Source organism: Caenorhabditis briggsae, assembly GCF_000004555.2.
Source record: "Caenorhabditis briggsae complete genome, chrII, whole genome shotgun sequence".
In the NCBI taxonomy this organism is placed as follows: Eukaryota; Metazoa; Nematoda; class Chromadorea; order Rhabditida; family Rhabditidae; genus Caenorhabditis; species Caenorhabditis briggsae.
In genome coordinates, this window is record NC_013486.2 from 6,840,808 (window position 1) to 6,859,867 (window position 19,060).

General features: G+C 41.2%; 4 protein-coding genes across 4 annotated transcripts; 3 read left to right on the top strand and 1 right to left on the bottom strand.

Moving 5' to 3' along the window:
• Nucleotides 1-1,398: 1,398 nt before the first annotated feature.
• On the top strand, nt 1,399-2,761 carry CBG03255 (the record flags this gene model as incomplete). The annotated part of the gene is made up of 3 exons (XM_002631359.1): nt 1,399-1,509; nt 1,613-1,640; nt 2,391-2,761. The coding sequence occupies 3 exons, from the start codon at nt 1,399-1,401 to the stop codon at nt 2,759-2,761; spliced, it is 510 nt and encodes a 169-aa protein (XP_002631405.1).
• A 1,742-nt stretch (nt 2,762-4,503) lies between these two features.
• Nucleotides 4,504-5,004, top strand: Cbr-rpl-32 (the record flags this gene model as incomplete). Its single annotated transcript, XM_002631358.1, has 3 exons — nt 4,504-4,580; nt 4,630-4,798; nt 4,846-5,004. The coding sequence occupies 3 exons, from the start codon at nt 4,504-4,506 to the stop codon at nt 5,002-5,004; spliced, it is 405 nt and encodes a 134-aa protein (XP_002631404.1).
• An 89-nt stretch (nt 5,005-5,093) lies between these two features.
• CBG03253 lies at nt 5,094-6,460 on the bottom strand (the record flags this gene model as incomplete). Its single annotated transcript, XM_045242218.1, has 3 exons — nt 5,094-5,216; nt 5,260-6,124; nt 6,171-6,460. 3 exons carry the CDS (start codon nt 6,458-6,460, stop codon nt 5,094-5,096), a joined length of 1,278 nt encoding a protein of 425 aa, XP_045092080.1.
• Nucleotides 6,461-7,095: 635 nt separating this feature from the next.
• Nucleotides 7,096-18,294, top strand: CBG03251 (the record flags this gene model as incomplete). The annotated part of the gene is made up of 25 exons (XM_045242219.1): nt 7,096-7,208; nt 7,811-7,926; nt 7,978-8,168; nt 8,490-8,599; nt 8,646-8,967; nt 9,014-9,351; nt 9,399-10,093; nt 10,140-10,631; nt 10,849-11,016; nt 11,064-11,473; nt 11,518-11,620; nt 11,663-11,753; nt 11,799-11,994; nt 12,044-12,136; nt 12,193-12,446; nt 12,480-12,711; nt 12,758-13,299; nt 13,345-13,571; nt 13,619-14,630; nt 14,706-16,781; nt 16,832-17,191; nt 17,242-17,536; nt 17,572-17,786; nt 17,841-18,002; nt 18,084-18,294. 25 exons carry the CDS (start codon nt 7,096-7,098, stop codon nt 18,292-18,294), a joined length of 9,024 nt encoding a protein of 3,007 aa, XP_045092081.1.
• Between the last annotated feature and the right edge of the window lie 766 nt (nt 18,295-19,060).

Here is a 19,060-nt window from a genome sequence, read left to right on the forward strand (position 1 = left end):
TTTTTTTAATCGGCCACCCAATTTTTCGCTCCTTGGTCAGATCGAAAACAACAGAACAACACCGCGCGCCTCGACCGACGAACAGTCGCACTTTTTGGCACGCAGCCAATGTTTAAACGAGTGCGGCCTTGGGTCAACGAAAGACTCCACCCATTTTATATGTGAATCAAATGAATCAGCGGATTTCGACTTTAGCCTAGATAACACCTTCTTTTTCGTTTTTCAGTCTCCCGGCTTTTAGAGGTTAGGTTCAAATAGAAGTCAATGATTTTTGTAATCTCTAGGTCGACCGCATCGAAAATCGGAAGTACCTCTTCCTCGACGAACGTGTTCATATTTCACTTCATCATCTTCCAATTTCTTTCATCCTTGCTTCAGGCAATAGGCACTCACTGGAGAGTATTCCTTCGTGAGCGATTTTCGAAGTCACTCACTAACTCTCTCACTAACAAATACACTCACACAACACAAGCGTGCTGTGGTGGCCTGGTCGTCTTCTTTGCCGCCTCGAGTAACAGCAGTTGTGTGAGTGTGTGCGTGTGTAGGGTGGCCCAGCGTTTTTCTCTGCTCTCTTGGCACCGTGCCAAGTGTTCTTTTTTCAGCTTCAGAACCGTAGCACTGCTCCCTAGTCCCAAGAAATCGGTTTGCTTGCGTGAATTATCATGAGGATATGCATTTGAATCATTCTCTGACAAAGAGGTACGGTAGACTCCACTTTTTGCAAAGATAGCATGCGAGACGAAGAGACGCAGAGTAAGGAGGCGGGCGCCGGGTGGGCAGGCACGCAGAGTAATCGCTGGCCACACTGAGACTCCGCCTCCACGCGCGCCGAAATGGGGAGCTCGGCAACCCCTCTTCGCTTAGTTCTACCCCAGGCCAGCCGATGAGAAAGGACCTTAGTTTTCATATTCCATATTCTACCCAATCCCTTTGATCCAGCCCTTTATATAACCGTTTTTGTTATCGTCTAGTAAGGTGACCAGGCGTGTTTTTTTTTCTCTGTGTAACATAGCCAACGAAGAGTATTTTGAAAGCGTCTCGAGTCGCATCGCCTCTAGTGATGCTCACCAAGTCACCCGACTTTCTTATAAGATCTACGACTTCGCGGTGTATCATCTCTAAGCTGTTTAACTGATCACAAACAACTGGTAGAGTCCTCGGTAGATTCGCCCCTGTTTGAATTTCGCGGGCGAAATTGTGACGCTCTGTCTATCTCTCCCCCCCCCCTTTCCTTCTTCTTGGCCCGCTGCCAAGTTAACACTGAACCTTCGCTCCTATGACTAGCCCTCCTCTTCATATGTTAACTTCTTCGTTTTTAATTCTCTAGATGCATTCTATTTGAATTTTTATTTATACTTCCTGAATTTCAGAGTTTATATCTCCAAAAACACTATCATTATGTCGGCCGTTGAAGAGAGACAAGCCGAGAAAAGAACTCTCGATAAGGGAGACGAGAACGATGACGTCGTGCCAACTAAAGAAGCCAAGATCGACAACGGAAAGGCCGAGGTGAGTAAAACTATCATAGATGTGGTTGGCGACATGAAGATTCCGTTTCTCTCATGCCTACAACAACCATCTTCTAATAACACTCTAAATTTCATTTTTGCAGGACGAGGCAACGGAGAAGGTCGTCAAAGGTCAGTATAGGTTCTTGAACCATCGAACTTCGGACTGAAATCTAATTGAGCATCCTCACTTGCGATTTTTCATCTGATTTACTCGTTTCTCATCTTTCGGTAGTGTGTTAGTAGACGCGTGTATATGTTTGAAGGTGGTGGTGGTGGAAGTGCTGCGAGGCCGTCAACCGACGACCGACCTAGGTCGAGATAGCGTTCGTAAGACATTCAGAGCGACGACGAGGCGAGGAGTCGAGCGCACGCATCGCGTCGACCGCGACGCGCCAAGATAACAGTCGTGCTTGGCTGCCTGGCCTGGCTGCTGTGTGCGTGTCAGTGAGCGATAGAATGAGCGAGTGAGTGTGGTCTGTGTGTGCGCGTTTGAATGAGGAGGTCGGTCGAGGCAAGAGAAAGCGCTCAGTGGGGAAAGAAGAAGGGCTGCTAGCTGCTGCTGACTCGCGAATTTGTATGGGCTGTGCGTTTTGTGTGAGTTGTGGAGGCTGCGACGCGACATCGTCGTCGCCGTCGTTTGCGAATGACAGCCTTTCCCACAGCTGCGGATTGATTTGCGCTGTGTGATGTGAGACACAGGAATAAGAAAAAAGTAGAAGGCCGGCGACGTAAAGAGATTTGGAAGAAACCAATGAGCCTGCTGTTGAAATGCGCACATACATGGATTAATCAAGAGAGACTGCTCGAATAATGATAAGGACTAGTCTAGATAACAACTAAATCGTTCTGATTCCAAAGGTAATGGTTTGTATTTTTTAGAGGACGCTGAAGGAGAGGAGGAAGGAGATGAAGAGGATGCTGACGACGAGGAGGAGGATGTGAACGACGAGGACTCTTCTGAGGGAGAAGGCGAGGGATCTGACGGTGGAGAAGAGAAGAAGAGGAAGGATCTGGTGATGACGAGGAAGGAGATGATGCTGAAGGAGGAGAGGAGAGCGACTGAGCTGTGTAACAACCTGGGGAAGAAGCTTCGTCATGCACGCCAAATCCCACATCCACAGAAATCACAATTCTTTAAATCGAAATCTCTAAAAATTCATTTTTTGGGGATAGATCTCAACTCCTCAGTAATTTACCCGAAACTTTTCAACTTTAAACTTTTTCGATGCTGGCCCACTTCTTCACCCTAAAAAACAACTGTCACAAAATTAAGTAACCTCCCCCTCCTCAAAATTGTTGAACATCCTATGTACCTGTTTCCTGAAAGTAATTGTTTCTTGTCCCCCTTTCTTGGTGTCCATCACCCTAATTTTCTCTTAAACCTTTCACGATTCTCTCGCCCATGAACTATTTTTGGGAGAGAGCTGTCTGTAAAGTCATAAGTTATTTTCCCCTTCTCTCGGTATACTTTTATCTCGGCATCGGCCGATTTGACTGTACTATCCCATTTTATTCAAACTCAATAAATTTTGAAATTCAAAAAAGAAGTTATTAAAATGAATGTCCAAGTTTACAGCATGATTCAGGGGATTTGCCACAAAACTTGGAGTCAGTTGAAAGGAGTTGACAATTACCGGGTTATATTGGTGGTGGAGAAAGGGGAGAAGATGAAGATCCGAATAAACTCGAAACTCCTCAAAAATGTAAAAATTGGAAAATTTCAGAAGCAGTGAAATGATAAAAATAAGCATCCAACAGTGGATGTGAAACTAAATAGCGTACGAGAAGACGCTTCTCTACTAGAGAGGATCTTTAGCACATTATGAAATTGAACTGTGAAAATTGGGTGCTCCGGAATTAACAACAACTAAACATAATAAAGAAAGAAGAACATTTTGAGAACTTGGTGAAGAAACTACTAGAAACTTGAATTGTTTCGTCTGCAATGTGCTTCGTAAATAGTTCTAGATTTTTTGACCATCAGATCCTTTAGAACATCATCTTAATGAAGTGATTTATATTTAGCTAACCATAATTTTGTTGGTTTATTCAGAAAGACAAAACAAAAATTTAGTGTATCTTCAGTTTTTATGTCATTTTAAAAAGCACGCGACTTTAAAAAAATGAATTCTTGTGATAATAGCTCTTCAAGCCATAAAAAATTGAAATTAATTTTGGTATTTTCTTTGAATATGAGGTCGGTATTGAAGAGAATGGAAGACGTATTTCCGGTGTCTTGGAATTGTTTTTTTCTAATGGTTCGAATACGTTTTCCGAAGTTATAATAGTCATTTTCAGTCCAGATATCACGAATTCACACACAAAAAAAGGTTTAAGACTTTCAGAAAATCGTTTTTCAGGCATCGGAAAATAATCTTCCACGTTTGTTGCTCGTTTGTTTTCTGGTTGTCCGAATACAAACACTTTTCGAAGCGATATTAGTCTTTTTCAAGCCAGACATTACGAAGTCACACCCAAAAATTTTTTAGACATTCAGAAAATCCTTTTTTAAACATAGGAAAACGTTTCTCTACTTTCTTGCTCTCTTTTGATGTCGTGAATAGCGCCTATCAGCGCGAAAACGAAAGAAACCCCGGAAAGTCCGGGGTCTCAAACGAAAAATTTAGGCGCAAGCAAGCTCGCCCCGCCGCACTACGTTTGATACTCAGTCAAGAAGCGTCGGCAGCGAAATAGGCCATTTTCCTTCTTTTTTTGGGACTTCTCAACGGTTTTTCGATTTTTTCAAGCGTTTTGATGGATTTTCGACTATTTTTTGCTCAAATTTTGAAGAAAAACATCAAATTTATGGACTGAAGCTCTTTGCAGCTGAAAATCACTAGTATTTTTCGAGCAATTAATGTTTTTTCGCAAGTTTTTTTTGTGTGGATTCCGTTCGTTCATTTGTGAATTCCTTTCGTAAATTTAACATATAATCTCTTTAAACACCATTTTTCACACTTTCGATGCTTAATGCTTAATTTTTTCGGGTAAAATGGTGCACGTTTCCGGAACCAACGTCAAGGTCGTCAAGAAGAAGCTCACCAAGTTCAAGAGACATGAATCGGACAGGTAAAAACAGTTTCCCCTATGTTCTTCACTAATATTGCTTTTTTTCCAGATACCGCCGCGTCGCCCCAAGCTGGCGCAAACCAAAGGGAATCGATAACCGTGTCCGCAGACGTTTCCGCGGTATGCGTGCCATGCCAACCATCGGATTCGGATCCGACAGAAGAACCCGCTTCGTACTCCCAAGTGGATACAAGAAGGTTCTTGTCCAAAACGTCAAGGTAAAAGAGTTTATATTTCTAAATAATTTATTTTTGAAAATATTTAGGACTTGGACATGCTCCTGATGCAATCCTACAAGTACATCGGAGAGATCGGACATGGAGTCTCCGCCAAGAGCCGCAAGGGAATCGTCGAGCGCGCCGCTCAGCTTAACATCAAGTTGACGAACGGAAACGCTCGTCTTCGTACTGAAGAGTCGGAGTAAATTTGTTGATCTTGTTATAAACCTGTTTTGAAAATTCATGTTTATTCTTCAAAGAGTAAATCAGATCACACATTGAGATGATAATTTTACTAGACAGCTTGTCTCAATTTTGCTAGACGTTGTTCCAATTGGTCTTCTTCCGGAGTGACCTCTTTGTCGAATAGACCGAATCTGTTTGTGGGGGCTTCGGGCAAGTGCATGGAATCATCTCTCTGAAATAACATCGTGAGAATAAGGACATGATAAAGAGTTTACCTTGCTTTCGCTGAGCAAGTCATCCAACTCTCTTTCCAACTCAGTATCGTTGAGACTGCTAGCGCCGGCAAATGGTGAAGAAATTGCTTCTTCAATTTCTCTGTATTCGTCGATAGAATTCACGACATCGTCCATGGTCTCATGAATCTTGTCTGGGGACAATCCTTGCCTTGCCAATGTAGCCTTGAAAGCTGCAGTACCCGATTGATATGCTTTCAGAACATCCTTGTTGTTTTTGGCAGCGGAAATTTGATGAAGCATTGTTAGAAGCTTTTGATATTGCATATCCTTGTCCGCCACATCCTTTTCAGCCCGTTTTTTCTGTCGCAAAAAATTTTGTGCACGACCTTTATCTCCTGCTCTCAAACAGGATCTGCACTGTTCATCGTACTTCTTAACTTTTTGCTCGAGTTGTTGGATTTCGCGATCTAATTTAGTCATTGCCTTACGGATATCAACAACGCTAGCATCCGCTTCGGTGAACTTTACAGGGTCCTCGCTGCCATGGTCTTTGAACTTAAGAACTTTCTCGCCATTTTTTGTGTTTCCCACCGTTACTTCCCCGGTGTCAGACAAGTGATCCAAGACAATGTCGAACGTTTCCGATGTCGATATGATATGTTTCGCTCTTTCGAACATCTCCTTATAGGTAACCACTTCGCCAGTGCAATCTACTTCTGAGCGTAACTCGTCGTTATAAATAGTGAGAAGCTCCTGGCCCAAGGTCTTGACAGTTGGAAGATGAAGAAGTTGCTCATAGTCAGAAGAACCACCGAACATCCATCCTCGCGTTTTGGAGATTCCCCATCCAACCCATCCGGAGTGACGATCTCGCCATTCTCCAACAGTGATCACATCACCTTGCCTGAAAATTAACATTTGTCATGTTTTGAAAATTGTGATAGACTCACTTCTTCAAATTGTCCAGCACAACATTCAAACTCGCCGGAATTTTATCCTTCCGACGAAATCGTTTCTTCAGTGTTAGAATATCGAAGACTGCATTTTTCTCACCAATACAACTGGACCTAATGGTATCCGTCCAGAATCGCATCTTTCTGTCGTAATCGGCTTTGTTCACAATTCTTTCCTGAAATATAGTTGTGTTTTGAAACTCGTGTGAGATTCTAACCTTCATAACGGACATTAACCCGTTCATTTTTACGTCGTCTACCCATTCTTCCGGAAGATATGATGCCATTCTTTAAGAAAAAAGATTGGAGATGATCGGCTGTTAAAAAGACAGCTTTATAACACAAAACGAGTGAAAGAAACAAGAGAACAACTAAAAACGAAGAAGAGGTGGCTTGAGTTGCGTCTGATTTTGAATTAATCAATATCGAATATGTACACCGCCACCAAAAAAACCTAAACCAAAAGATTTAACAAAGTACGGCTCCTGTACATTTTTCTATTTCATATTTCGAAGGATTTTCATGGATAAATCGCTATTTACATTCATTCTTTCAATAAGAACGAACATGAAAAACTTCAAGAAAAAAGTCGGAACTGTGAGAAATAGAAACATTTTCTGAGAGAATAAATATCAGGACTTTGTAATTTGCGCGCTCTCTCTCTGCCTCTCATAGCCTATAATGAGAATCCTAGTCCCTTGGAGTGAACAGCTTCGATTCGTGTGCAACTGCGCGTCGCGGTGTTCGCGGTGTCTACGTACCAAGAAAATTTTTTCGTCTCAAAAACTGTCTGTCTTTCTACATTAGCCGTTTTTCTCATGATAGGCTGATTGCCAATTGAATAGGTGATTAAAACCATAAAACCAAGTATCAACCAATTGTGTTTCCTCAATAGTATCGAAAAAACTCCGCGACAGAGTCGATGAGGACCAAGTTTTTTGATTTTACTTTTTTTCTAGTGAATATCATCGTTGCAATATCATCGTTGCAACGCGTTGAAGAAAACAAGAACTACTTCTATATTCCATGCCTGCGGTATTCTTTGAAGGGACAAATATACTTTTAGACGAAAGAAAAATCTGAGTTTTTTTGAAATTTGATAAATACAGTAATTTATTGACATGCAGTGTAAAAAATTTGAAACAAATTATGTTGTTTTGAGGTATTTATAAGTGAATAACTCAATTTTCGAAGTCATTCGTCTATTTATGATCTGTCGGCAGAGTTTCTTGATAAACTGTATTGCAGCTTGATTTCGTGGGCTCCGGCTCAAAAGATGAAATCGAAGAATTTTGAATTATTGATTTTTTTGCTCGATTTGCTTATATTGAAAAAATCTCCTTAACTCTCTTCGAACCATCTCACTTATCTTTTTGCTTCAATGCAACCTAATCTAAAAATGTTCTTTTTTCTGTTTCCCATTATCATTATTATTGATAGTTGAAAAAGTTTCAGTCTTCATAGAACGCAATTTTCTAACTTTTCGTTTTATTAAACTGCCAGTCTGCACCAGAAACACATTCCATGTGTAAAACATAATCGCTCGTTGCCTACTTCGATTGAGCTAATCTTCTACTGCTCGTCTCTGTCATCTCTCAATCCACCCACCACACTATTAAAGCATTCAATACTTTCAGAAATTACACAGAGTGGCACAATTGTGACATTGATCGCCGCCACGCTGCAATCATTCTAGACAAAAACGGGTTGGAATCGGACAGGGGCGACACTGCCCACAGTCCAATGTCTCCAGGTATCGCAATTTATTCAACACTATTTACGTTCACAACCCTTTTAGCTTCAGAAGGCGAATCTGTGGACCTTGATATGCCGGTCGGTGAATCAGCGAGCTCGCCGCTGGACGGTGACACTGCTCCTCTCAACGTCTCTAACAACGAATCTGGCGATGAGGGGCCTAGAAAGAGATCCGCTAGCCCAACAGCAAACCAGTCAACATGGGGAGATAATCCGGCTAAGGTTGGTTGTCATAGAAACGTGCGAGGCTGAGCAGAACGGCGGTTTTTGTTGGTTGTCTTGCAAAAAAAACAACCAAAACATCAGAAAACATGACAAAACCACTGTTTTCATGATCAGTTTAGAAACAAAACAGAGATATAGGAATTAGAGATTATCACATGTTGCTCAAATAAATTCATTATTATTATTATTATTAGACGGATAATGTACAAAGGGGGCAAAAGACTGCAACGGTTGTTTTTTTATCTTCCTCGAAAAAACAATAATTTATTGGACCAATCGCTAAGATAAAACGCCTGAAATGCCCTTATATTTATGTTTAACATCTGCGTGCTTCAGAAAATCTGCACGGAGGGAATCGACCTGTGGGTTCAATCAACGAGTGAGGCGACAGCTCCCGATGTGTCACAGACGTATCAAGAAAACCATGATATGCTTGTCTCAATGGGGTTTGTCTATCCCACTCTAGTCGTGTTCCGAACATTATGTTTGCAGCTTTAATTCGGATGAAATCGACACAGCTTTAAGAATGTCAAACAACGAGGTTGAAAAAGCAATTCAGTACTTAACTCGAGAGATAACTGGTTTGGATGCTGCTTCGAAACCGTCATCATCTGTAGATAAGCCGCAGAAACAATGTTATCCTTTAAACGAAATGCTGAGAAGTCAATTTGTGGAAAGTGACGAAGAGGATCTGGCTGATGATATGAAATTAGTCTGGGACGAAGAATCATTTCATAGACTCCGAGTGATTCTTGACAACAACCATCGCTATGTGATATTCCGGCAAAACGGCACATTACATCGAAGAATGATGGTAATCATAGTTGTGGTAATAATGCGATCGAAAACACAATTTTCAGGTAGCAACCAATATCTTGCGAGCGAAGAAAAACGAAAAGATGGCGGAAGTTATTCATTTCGTCGATGAAATTTTGTACTTCGTCATTGGAAGACATGTGAATTGCAGCGACGTCAGACCTGGATTTGAGTTACTCCGACAGCTTCTCGAACTGCAGCCGCCATATATTGGTGAAAGTGATGCACATATTATCGAGCAGTTTTACATTGCCATAACTCCTCTTCTATGTGCTCGGCTCATGGTTCCGCCGAGCAGCGTGAAAACTGTATTGGCTATCGATGAAATGTTCAACTACCGTAACAAATTCTTCATTCAAGGGGTGCAATTCATCGATCTTGAGTAAGATTTCAGAATCGAATATTTAAAATTGAACACAAAAATTATAGGGATCGTGAATATCCTCCACTGAAATACATGGACATCGATAAACTGGAGAGGATTGAGCACAAACGCATCTATGCATATCTCACAGATGTGTTTGTGGAGGCTCTAGTTCCCATGATGGACGACAGATTTGAAGTAGAAAGTGACGAAGAATTCTTTGAAGTTACGCTGCTAGATCTCCAATGCATTCTCAGGACTTTAAATATCTTCAGTAACTATATGTGCCGAAATAATGATTTGTTCCTTTGCAAGTTAGAAACTTGGATCGAGAAAGCTCTTGATCGCTACAGAATCGTTAATGACAAGGAAATTCGTGATGCACTTATACGCAGACAAGGACTGGATCTCCTTCAAGAAATTGTTGTGCTCTGTGAACGATTCAATTTAGATGTTGCTACAACGACACAACGAGCAAGACTAGATTATCTCCGCAAATGGATCAAATGTCCACAGATGGAAAGCATATTGCATGCTCTAGAAGAACTCGGAACAATAGCTGATCGGTTTCACAGATCGGGAGGAATGACTATCACTCGTCCGAAGGCTAGCGTGAAGGAGGAATTTTTCAAGAAATGGCTCGAGGAAAACAAGGTTCTACAGATTGTTTTGACTGGAAATATGGATCATGTAGTATACGTGGAGCGCATTCAACCCATTCTACAATATATGACTCCTGAGTTGACTCTGGATGATATGAGTGAGTGAGGAAGCACATTTTCTCAAGTTGAACATTTTATTTTCAGAGTTTATTTGGTCGCTCAGAAAAGGAAGGATGGGTGTTAGTGTGGAAAATTTTAATAAGATCATGGAGTTCATCTCAAAGTCTGTAACCGACGAGCAAATCGAATGGCTTATCGAACTTTTCAAGAAGAGTTTTCGAAGTCGTGAAACGCGTCTTTACGAGCCTATTTTCAACTTCGCCTATATTATCGCCATTCAAAAAGAGCGGGACGATGAGTGCAAGTTGAAGATCTCCAAAATAATGTGGGAGCTGATTTTCATTGCGAGAGGCCCACCAAGATGTATGTCGTTCAAATCGATCGAGCACGGAATGAGGAAACATTGTGATCTAATGAATCTTATGTTTGACAAATCTGAAAGAGACGCCTTCTTGGGAAAAGTCCTGGACTGTTTGGAGTCAGATGAGCAATTCAACGAGATCATTGTCACATACATGTACATCATGCTTGAGAAGTTAAAACGGCAGTTTGGCTCGAAGAGACACATCGGCACCGGTAATCTTGAAGTCATATTATTGTTGTCCGAAAAAATTGAAGTTGAGACGCAGACAGTTAATCGAAATATTTCTCTGCGTCTCCACCGACTATGCGCTATTTAGGCTTGTCGCTTCGAGGTGCCTAACGTATTCAGACTGCAAAAAATACTCTCTCGCTCCAATTTTCTCGCACAACAATAATAGTGAAATTTGTTTTCATTCAAACTAAGTTTCAGCAGATGACGGATCGGCTAGAGCGAATGAGCTGAGAGCTCAACTTCGTGAACGGCGTATAGGTGACTCCATGCTGAGTCGTTTAGAACACATTCGTCGAGTGGCACATGAGCAGTTCGATGCGTTGCAGCAAGTCAGTCAAGATTCACAGTCCAACGCAGTATTCGAGTGTGAGTTGTATTTAGGTCAATTTAGTTTATATTGATCGAAATTTCAGCCACCAATGACATGTTTGGAGGGCATCATTTAGAAAACGTTCTTTCTACGCCTATCTATGGATGCACTGACTACGCATTCATCCTTCAACACTCTCTTCGTCTTCTAAAATGGCTCCATGATGCGGATGCAACTATTGTTGATGTCGAATATGTAGAAAGACTGTTTGATATCTTCATTAAGCGCCCTGATTCATCATCTCAAGAAAGAACTGAAATCTTCGGATTTCTTCTCGAGGTTAAGTTGTTGATGGTGAGACCTGAAACATCACGATCAATCATCACTCATTTGTGTGACATGGACATGTTCACATTGCAAATCACTGGGTTGCGTTGCTTCTGCAAATATTGGGAAGAGCTGCCGATCTTGAGCAACGAAGAGAAAGAACCCATTGAATCCTTCATCTTTAAGGTTTGTTTTTAGTTTAAGTGAGAACGTGCAAGAAATTCGAACAGCTTCAGAAAGATAATGAATGTAAGTTGTTTGTTTGGAAACTGATTCTTTTTAATCAGTTCGATGACGTCGTCGCTAAATGCATGGAGACGTTCTGTGAACGAGGTGAGCAGCGTGTTGTGATGTTTGGTAATTAATTTTGTACAGATTTAGTTCTGGTCGATTCCCCGTATTCCGTTCGTCATCATACATACAGTTTCCTGGCGGTGTTCAGTTTTTATGTGGAGAAGCTGAAAAGGTATGACTGAGTTTCTATTTCAAATTACGCAGTCCCTTTTTACAGTGAGCTTTACCAAAGAAATGGCATGCCGAACACCGAAATCAAATATGAAACGGAGGAGCTTGCGCTCAGCGACGAGGAAATTGAGCAATACTATGTTCCTCTCGATGACATGCTCACCGAAACTATCGTGAGAGCTTTAAACAGACTTGTTCGGTTCATGACTCGTTTTGTTGAACTTGGAAATGAGAAGAATCATGTGAGGCGATCTAAATAATTGCATTGTTATTCTAACAAGGGACTTACAGATGATAAGGGAGTTACCGAGTCATGGATCATCGGTATCAGGTCATCCGGTCACCCTCAACATTGAACTGAAAAACGACGATGATGACATCGATGTAAGCGAATATTCACCATGAATTGAACAATGTTTCACAAATCAGTATATTTTTAGTGCGGTCTGAATGCTTGGAAAACATTGGTTTGTGATTCGAGCACCACTATCGGAGAGCTCAAATTCCGTCTAGCAAAACGACTTCTGTTCCACGAAGGGATGACTGATTTCACAGTTCACAAAAGAGAAGATGATATCACGATGGGAGAAGCTAATCTTCGATATGATTTCTTGACGCTACAAAATGTTAAGGTTGCTACTGAAACTGATTCCATTTTTCTTTCGGAAAAGATTCGCATTCTAGTGAAACCAAAGTAAGTACATCGTTTCTAGTTCTGTCATTCGAGAAGTTCGTTAAGGAAATCATCAAGTCGCAGATCAGATAGTCAGATCTATCAAGTGAACCAAAAGAAAGCTCTCAGGGAGGATTTTCTTCCAATCACTATGATTTCTAAGTGCAATTTTTACGATCTTCTCCACGAACTATCATCTATTGGCGATAAGCACATTCGAGCCTCCGTGCGCAAACTGATGCTTCTACTGCCCACTCAACCGTCTCTTCTAATGCAACTAACATTCGTAAGCTGACTAATATCATTCTTATTCAATATTTACTATTTTAAAGAGCGATACAAACACGGAGGAGCAAAATGCTAAAATCACAGAAATGTACGAGCAATACATCAACCCTGCAGATCCAGGCCGAATGCTATATGCACTTGAAGCAATCAGTTCTATTATTGCTCCCACGAGAATGACATATACAGCAATGACAAAGGCTTCTGAACTGATAAATGCTCTTCAAATTAAAGAAAGCTTCGTGATCAAAAAGCTGGTTTACGAGATTCTCGCGAAACCGCATGTTATTCCACTCAACAAATGCTCGTCTGGCGATCGTCACTCAATTTTTGAAAGAATTTTGCAAATCGTCAGAACCAGTTTCACTGGACGGAACGCTTTCATCAAGACTGTCAAAAACGAGTTACGAGTTCGTGATGAAATGAAGAAGACATGTGATCGAATGATTCAAAGTCGGCAGAATCCACGACCAATAGATCCGCCAATGGAATTCGCATTGATAAGACAACAAATCGTGCCACCTGTAGGTATTGATCATCAGCGGTGCCCCTATTTGAACACTGAACTCGATGTTTTCGAGTTCAAAATGTAGGTTATATAAAATAAATATATAAAACGAATATATTCTTTAAGGTCTTTCGGTACGTACATGGCTACCATCAAAGCTTCTCTAAATGCATGGGAGCTGGCTGATTTGATCCCATTCTTCGAGAGAATCCGCGATTTTCAATGGATTCACGTGGCTACAGAGAGTCTCGTTGTCAAGCAGATTGATCCATTCCGAGAGAAGGGTGCACCGCAAGATCCACTGTCAGAAACTGCTAGTGATTTGATCAGATCAGTCACGCGAGGAGAACGATGTAATTAGTTTAGCTCTTAGAAACAATGTAACAATCATAATTTTCAGGGGGTGATGAGTGCCGTCTCATAATCGTTAAGAAAGCATTCGCTCTCGTCCGGCACATTGTCATCAGTTGGACTGAGAAAAGAAACGGTGCTGCAATGCCACTTCTCGACACAATCTTTCTAGAAAAAACTTGGGTGGAATTTTATCAGGATGTTCTTGTCAACTCTCAACAAGAAGCTTATCGGAAGTACTTACAAGAAAACATCGTTAAAATGGGAAAAGACAACTATGATATCACAACACGTGCTTTGAGAATGCTGATCGATATGTTCATGATCCTTCCGCTACACAAAGGTTACACATCAGATCTTGACGAGCTTCAAAAAAGACAACGGCATCACTGTGACGGAATTGTGCAGACTGTAGTCGAAATTTTCTTTTATGAAACTTCAAGGAGATGTCGGGACGATCAGAAAGACCTTGATTGGACGAAAATAGGTCATAACCCTATCGAAATCGTTCGTGATCAAATTCAAAGCGTATTGAAGTACAAACCGCGGTTCAGTACAACGAACAATGACATCGCACTGACGGAAAATGTCTACGCTGCAGCTAAGATGAGAATGATTAATTGTCTTCTGCCGTATTGTAGTCAAGATGATATTGAAAATTGCTCAGGACATTTCTTGAGTGCTATCATCAACGATTTTCTGTTTCCGGAGCTTCCAGATATTGAAGATAGTATGTTCGAAGAAGAGTCTATTCGTTGGGAATACCAAGCAAGAGAAGTTGCCATTCAAACGATCAACGCCTTCTGTGAACGAAGCTACATAAACTCATATAATCTTCTTCGGCATTGGAACAAGTTCCCGATTGCACAAAAGGTATATGATCCATCATACCGCCCAATCACGCGTCCCAAAGCATTCGATAAAGTTGGAATGAAAAACGATGGAGGTACATGCTACATGAACGCAATGATTCAACAACTCGTCCATGTTCCGGGTCTTTGCAAAGATTTGATTTCGCTTCAGAATATTGACCCAACTTTGAAATGGGGAGACAACTCTGCGTAAGTTTTGAAATTTAATCACATCTGCTTTATGAGTTTTCGTTTTTTGCTTTATTCTAACCTACAGTATTTCAGTGCACTGCTCTATGAGTTACAAAGAGTTTTCGCTCAACTCAACTTCGCTCAGTCTCAAGCAATCGTTCCAATTGGTTTGTGGAGAGAGTTCCGATTCGAACCTGACATGCCACTCAATACTAAACAACACCACGATGCGATTGACTTCTACAGTATCCTGCTCGACAAATGCGATAATGTTCTGAAGAAGTTGGAGCTACCTCCATTGTTCCAGAACAGGTTTTTCGGAAAATACAGTTATGAAAAGATTTGCTATGGATGCTGGCATCGTTACAAGAGTCCGGATGAGGAGTTCAACTGTATCTCGTTGGCGCTCAGTGGAGACAATCTCGGAGAGGCCCTAGAAAACTTTTTGGCGCCTCATGTAATGGAAGGGGAAAATGCGTATCATTGTGAGAAGTGTAATGAGAAGAAGACCACTTTGAATAGATCATCATTCCTCGAGCTGCCAAGTACAATGACCATTCAGTTGAAGAGATTCACATATGACCTTGTGAACAATATGATCAGGAAGGACAACCAGTTCTTCAGTTTTCCATTCGAAATCGATATGACACCATATATGACAACTTCTAGACATGTTCCAGACGAACACGTGCAAGATCTATTCGATGAGATGCTCTATGGAAACGGTGAGAATGATGAGCCAGCTTCTCCGCAACCGAACAAAGGAGCAACTGAAAAGTGCAATCTTGGCTCTGGCTCCGCAAGTACGCCTTCGCTCGAGTCCCAACAGAAAAAGTTATTCCGTCGTCATCGATCTTCCACTATGCGTCTGTCTCAATCTTTCGCCAACACGACAGGATTCGATACACCAACGCAACAACAACCTATGATCTATGAACTGGTTGGTGTTTTGGCTCATTCTGGAATAGCAACCGCGGGACATTACTACTCGTTCATCAAAGAGCGTCGAGATGAATACAAAGATTCGCCAACGTACGGAAAGTGGTATCAATTAAACGACTTGAGTGTATCTCCAATGCATCATAACAACATCGAAGATATTTGGTACGGAGGAACGTTCACACAGGAAGGTGTATTTATTGGTCTCGATGAGCGGATAAGACACTGGAACGCGTATGTTTTGTTCTATGAGAAGAAACAAGATAGACCGAGCTTAGCAATTCCTCGTCACATAATTGATAATCAAGCCGATGTAAAACCCAAAGTCACATTCGATGTTACTGATGAGCAAATGGATGATGGAGAGGATCGAGTGAAAGAAGCGGAGGAGGCACATGAAGTGGAGATGACAGAAGCGAGAAGGTTGCGTATTCGCATGTTCAATTCTCTCGATCCAGCCCTGAAGAAGTTTTTGAACGATGACTATTGCAAATTCCTCGAAGATCGCGACTTTTTCTCCTTCGATTTGTATCATATCTATATCAACTCGTTGCTTCCATTGATGAGAAGGGAGGAAACGGTGGAATATAATGTCACCGAAATCGGAAGACCAGAGTTCTTCAAGCTTGCGTTCGAACACACCGCGTCCTACATCATTCGTGTCGCATGGATGATGTTCGATGATATCAGACCCAAAACTTTCCCACGTTCAGCTACTGAACTGATAAAGTCTCTTCTTGTTCGTCACCCAGACAACAAGTTATTCTTTTTCCGGTCATTGGAAGCGAATAATTCGGAAATGCTGAATAGGTTGGTAGAAACAACTGAACATGATATTCGGATTTCATTTTGGCAATGCATGAGAGTTGCTCTACGTTTGTGGGTGATCGAAAACGGAAACAAGGACGAAAACATCATGGAACCAAGCCCTGATTCTACTGATATAGATGAAGAAGAGGAAGATGAAGACGAGGATGATGACGATGACGACTTGGAAGATGAGGACTCAGAAACGGAGGAGATGATGCGACCGGACCTAATGCGCCCTAACCCAATGGCAATCGTCAATCAGTTGGTAATGAATCAAGCACGGCCACCGCAATTGAAACCCATGTTACCTGTCGATCTATCGAAGGCACGTAACCAACGTGTGAGTGTGATTGACCCAATCCATTTCATAAACAGTAATTTCCAGCTGAACATCGTCAAGAGGATTGTGCAAGTTTTACCGTAAGTTTCTAATATGACAGTCTACTCATCGGCGAAATTGTCAGTTTCAGCTTCCGTATTCATCGTATGGAGGGCTCTGGCCGGCATTATTCAAGAAGCTTGGTAGATATTTTATACATGATCTCAAGGCTCAATGATTTTGGAAGAAATGTTCTTCAACTTTGTCAAGCTCTGCCCATTGTTGCGGAGTTTCTCTGGGAAGATTATTCAACGGTTTGTGTAACCATTGTATTATCGAATATGATCTTTGATTTTCAGGTTTTCTGTCGACTCCGGTTCTCGGAAGATCGTTTGAAGGGCGTTGGACTTTGGCCAATATTGCCTGGGCTCTACTTCGAGCTCCTTCTCGATACAATGAACAAAAGCTTGCAACATATTATTGATCCTCATATGCATTTCCGGCATGCTGTGTAAGTACTAAATCAGATGTAGCCTCTCACTGTCTTTATAGTTCTTCCAGTATGACAACTCAAGGAAAGTTTGTGAATGAAACACTTGTTCTTTATTGCGCTTCTCGGGAAGAATATGAAACGACGGAAGGGAAATCAGTGAACGACGAGAAGGCTTTGCACAACCGAATTCTACTCTGCTATGTTCGCCAAATTCAGCTAATTGCGAGATCGGAGCAGCCGGAAGCAGTGTGCGATTACATTTTCAATGTTTGCCAGATTCTTCTGAAGGCATTCTTAAAAGAATATATGTACATGTTCACAAGTGTCGAGCATTGGAGTCATGTTGTTGAATTCTTTGCTGATGTAAGTCAATGCAAGTGAATATTCTTTGAAAGTAGTTTTTGCAGCTTGCTTTGCGTTTAGCTTGTGCGGATCTTGCACCGTACGGAATCGAGGTTCTGAAAAACTTTTTATGGCTTGGAGTTGCTGAGGATGACGATGCGGTTCAGCATGGCGTTGTCCCATTGATGGCTAAATGGCAAGATGAAGATCCTCATAAGTACCGCAAAATGAAGGAAGCTCTTTTTAACATTCGACTTATAAAGCACACTGGGTAAGCTTCAAATCATCCTGATTAGTAGCTGATAATAAAATGATATATTCTCAGATTACGTCCTTTCCTAGACGAAGTTATAAGACGATACCCCAACGTTATTGACTCGGACGGCTTTCAAAGATCTTCAAGTGACGAACCAATGGACGAAGACCAAGATATAATCGGACCAAAGTTGCTGAAACAAAGACCTAAAAACTCGGCTTCTTCGAATACGTGAGTTAATGAATCTCATTCTACCCTCACAACTAAATGAGGTTCCCAATAGAACGTTATCAATTCAAGTATATAATTCAGAGAGGAAAAAACAGACGCGGTAGCAACAGCGAGAGTCACCGAAACAAAAGAAATTAATCTTGAAGAGGATTTGAAAAATGACGAGCAAGCACCAACGCTCTTGATTGAACAGCCTTCATTAGAAGAAGTTATTGATGTAGATTCTGCTGAAGAAGAAAATTTCAATAACGTGACGATGGAAGATCTTACAAATGGAGGACACGAGAACTGACTCCATCATGAACGTTTTGCTTCTGATCATCCTTTTTTTTCACTACTCCCCTTCAGATATTTCACCCGTTTCTCATATATTTCGTGTTTTAGATCTCAAAACAGCGTTTCATCATTCCTGTTGTCTTTTCTTTTGACCCATATTATCTCAATTTCATTTGTTTCGTGGAGTCCGTCTAGCGGATGGAATGACATATTGTAAATATTCATATCGATAAAACCGTTTTATAAACCTATCCATCACTCCATTAATTTTATCCACTTTCCCTAAGTTTTCCCCAATTATTCAGAGTTCTATTCAATGTCTTATTCTCATTGTGTCGTACACACATTCATTTCCCTACATAGTTTTTTCCACGTCGCATTGTTCTGTTTACATAGGGCACATCAGATTGCACGCATGCTGTAGACCTAATGAACAACCCACATTTTATCGACCCGCAAAATGTATGTAATTCTAGTTTCCTGTAATATCCTAAAAACCGGCTTCACCGCTGGCTCTAGCCCGATGTCCAGATTCATCCACCGATAGTTTCGATGTCATTCATTTTCTCCCATGTCCCATATATACTTTTTTGTTGTTTTCTTCCATAATTTATTTGCCATCTCTAACCATAATTTTTTTTTCTTAAATTCTGTACCCTCTATCGTCACCATCATTCCTGTCATCACCGAGTTTTCAAAACTTCTCTCTCACTCACGAAACTAAGTGTTAACTTATTTTTTGCTTTTTTTCGTTAATATTTGTGTGTCCCACTCTTTGCCCA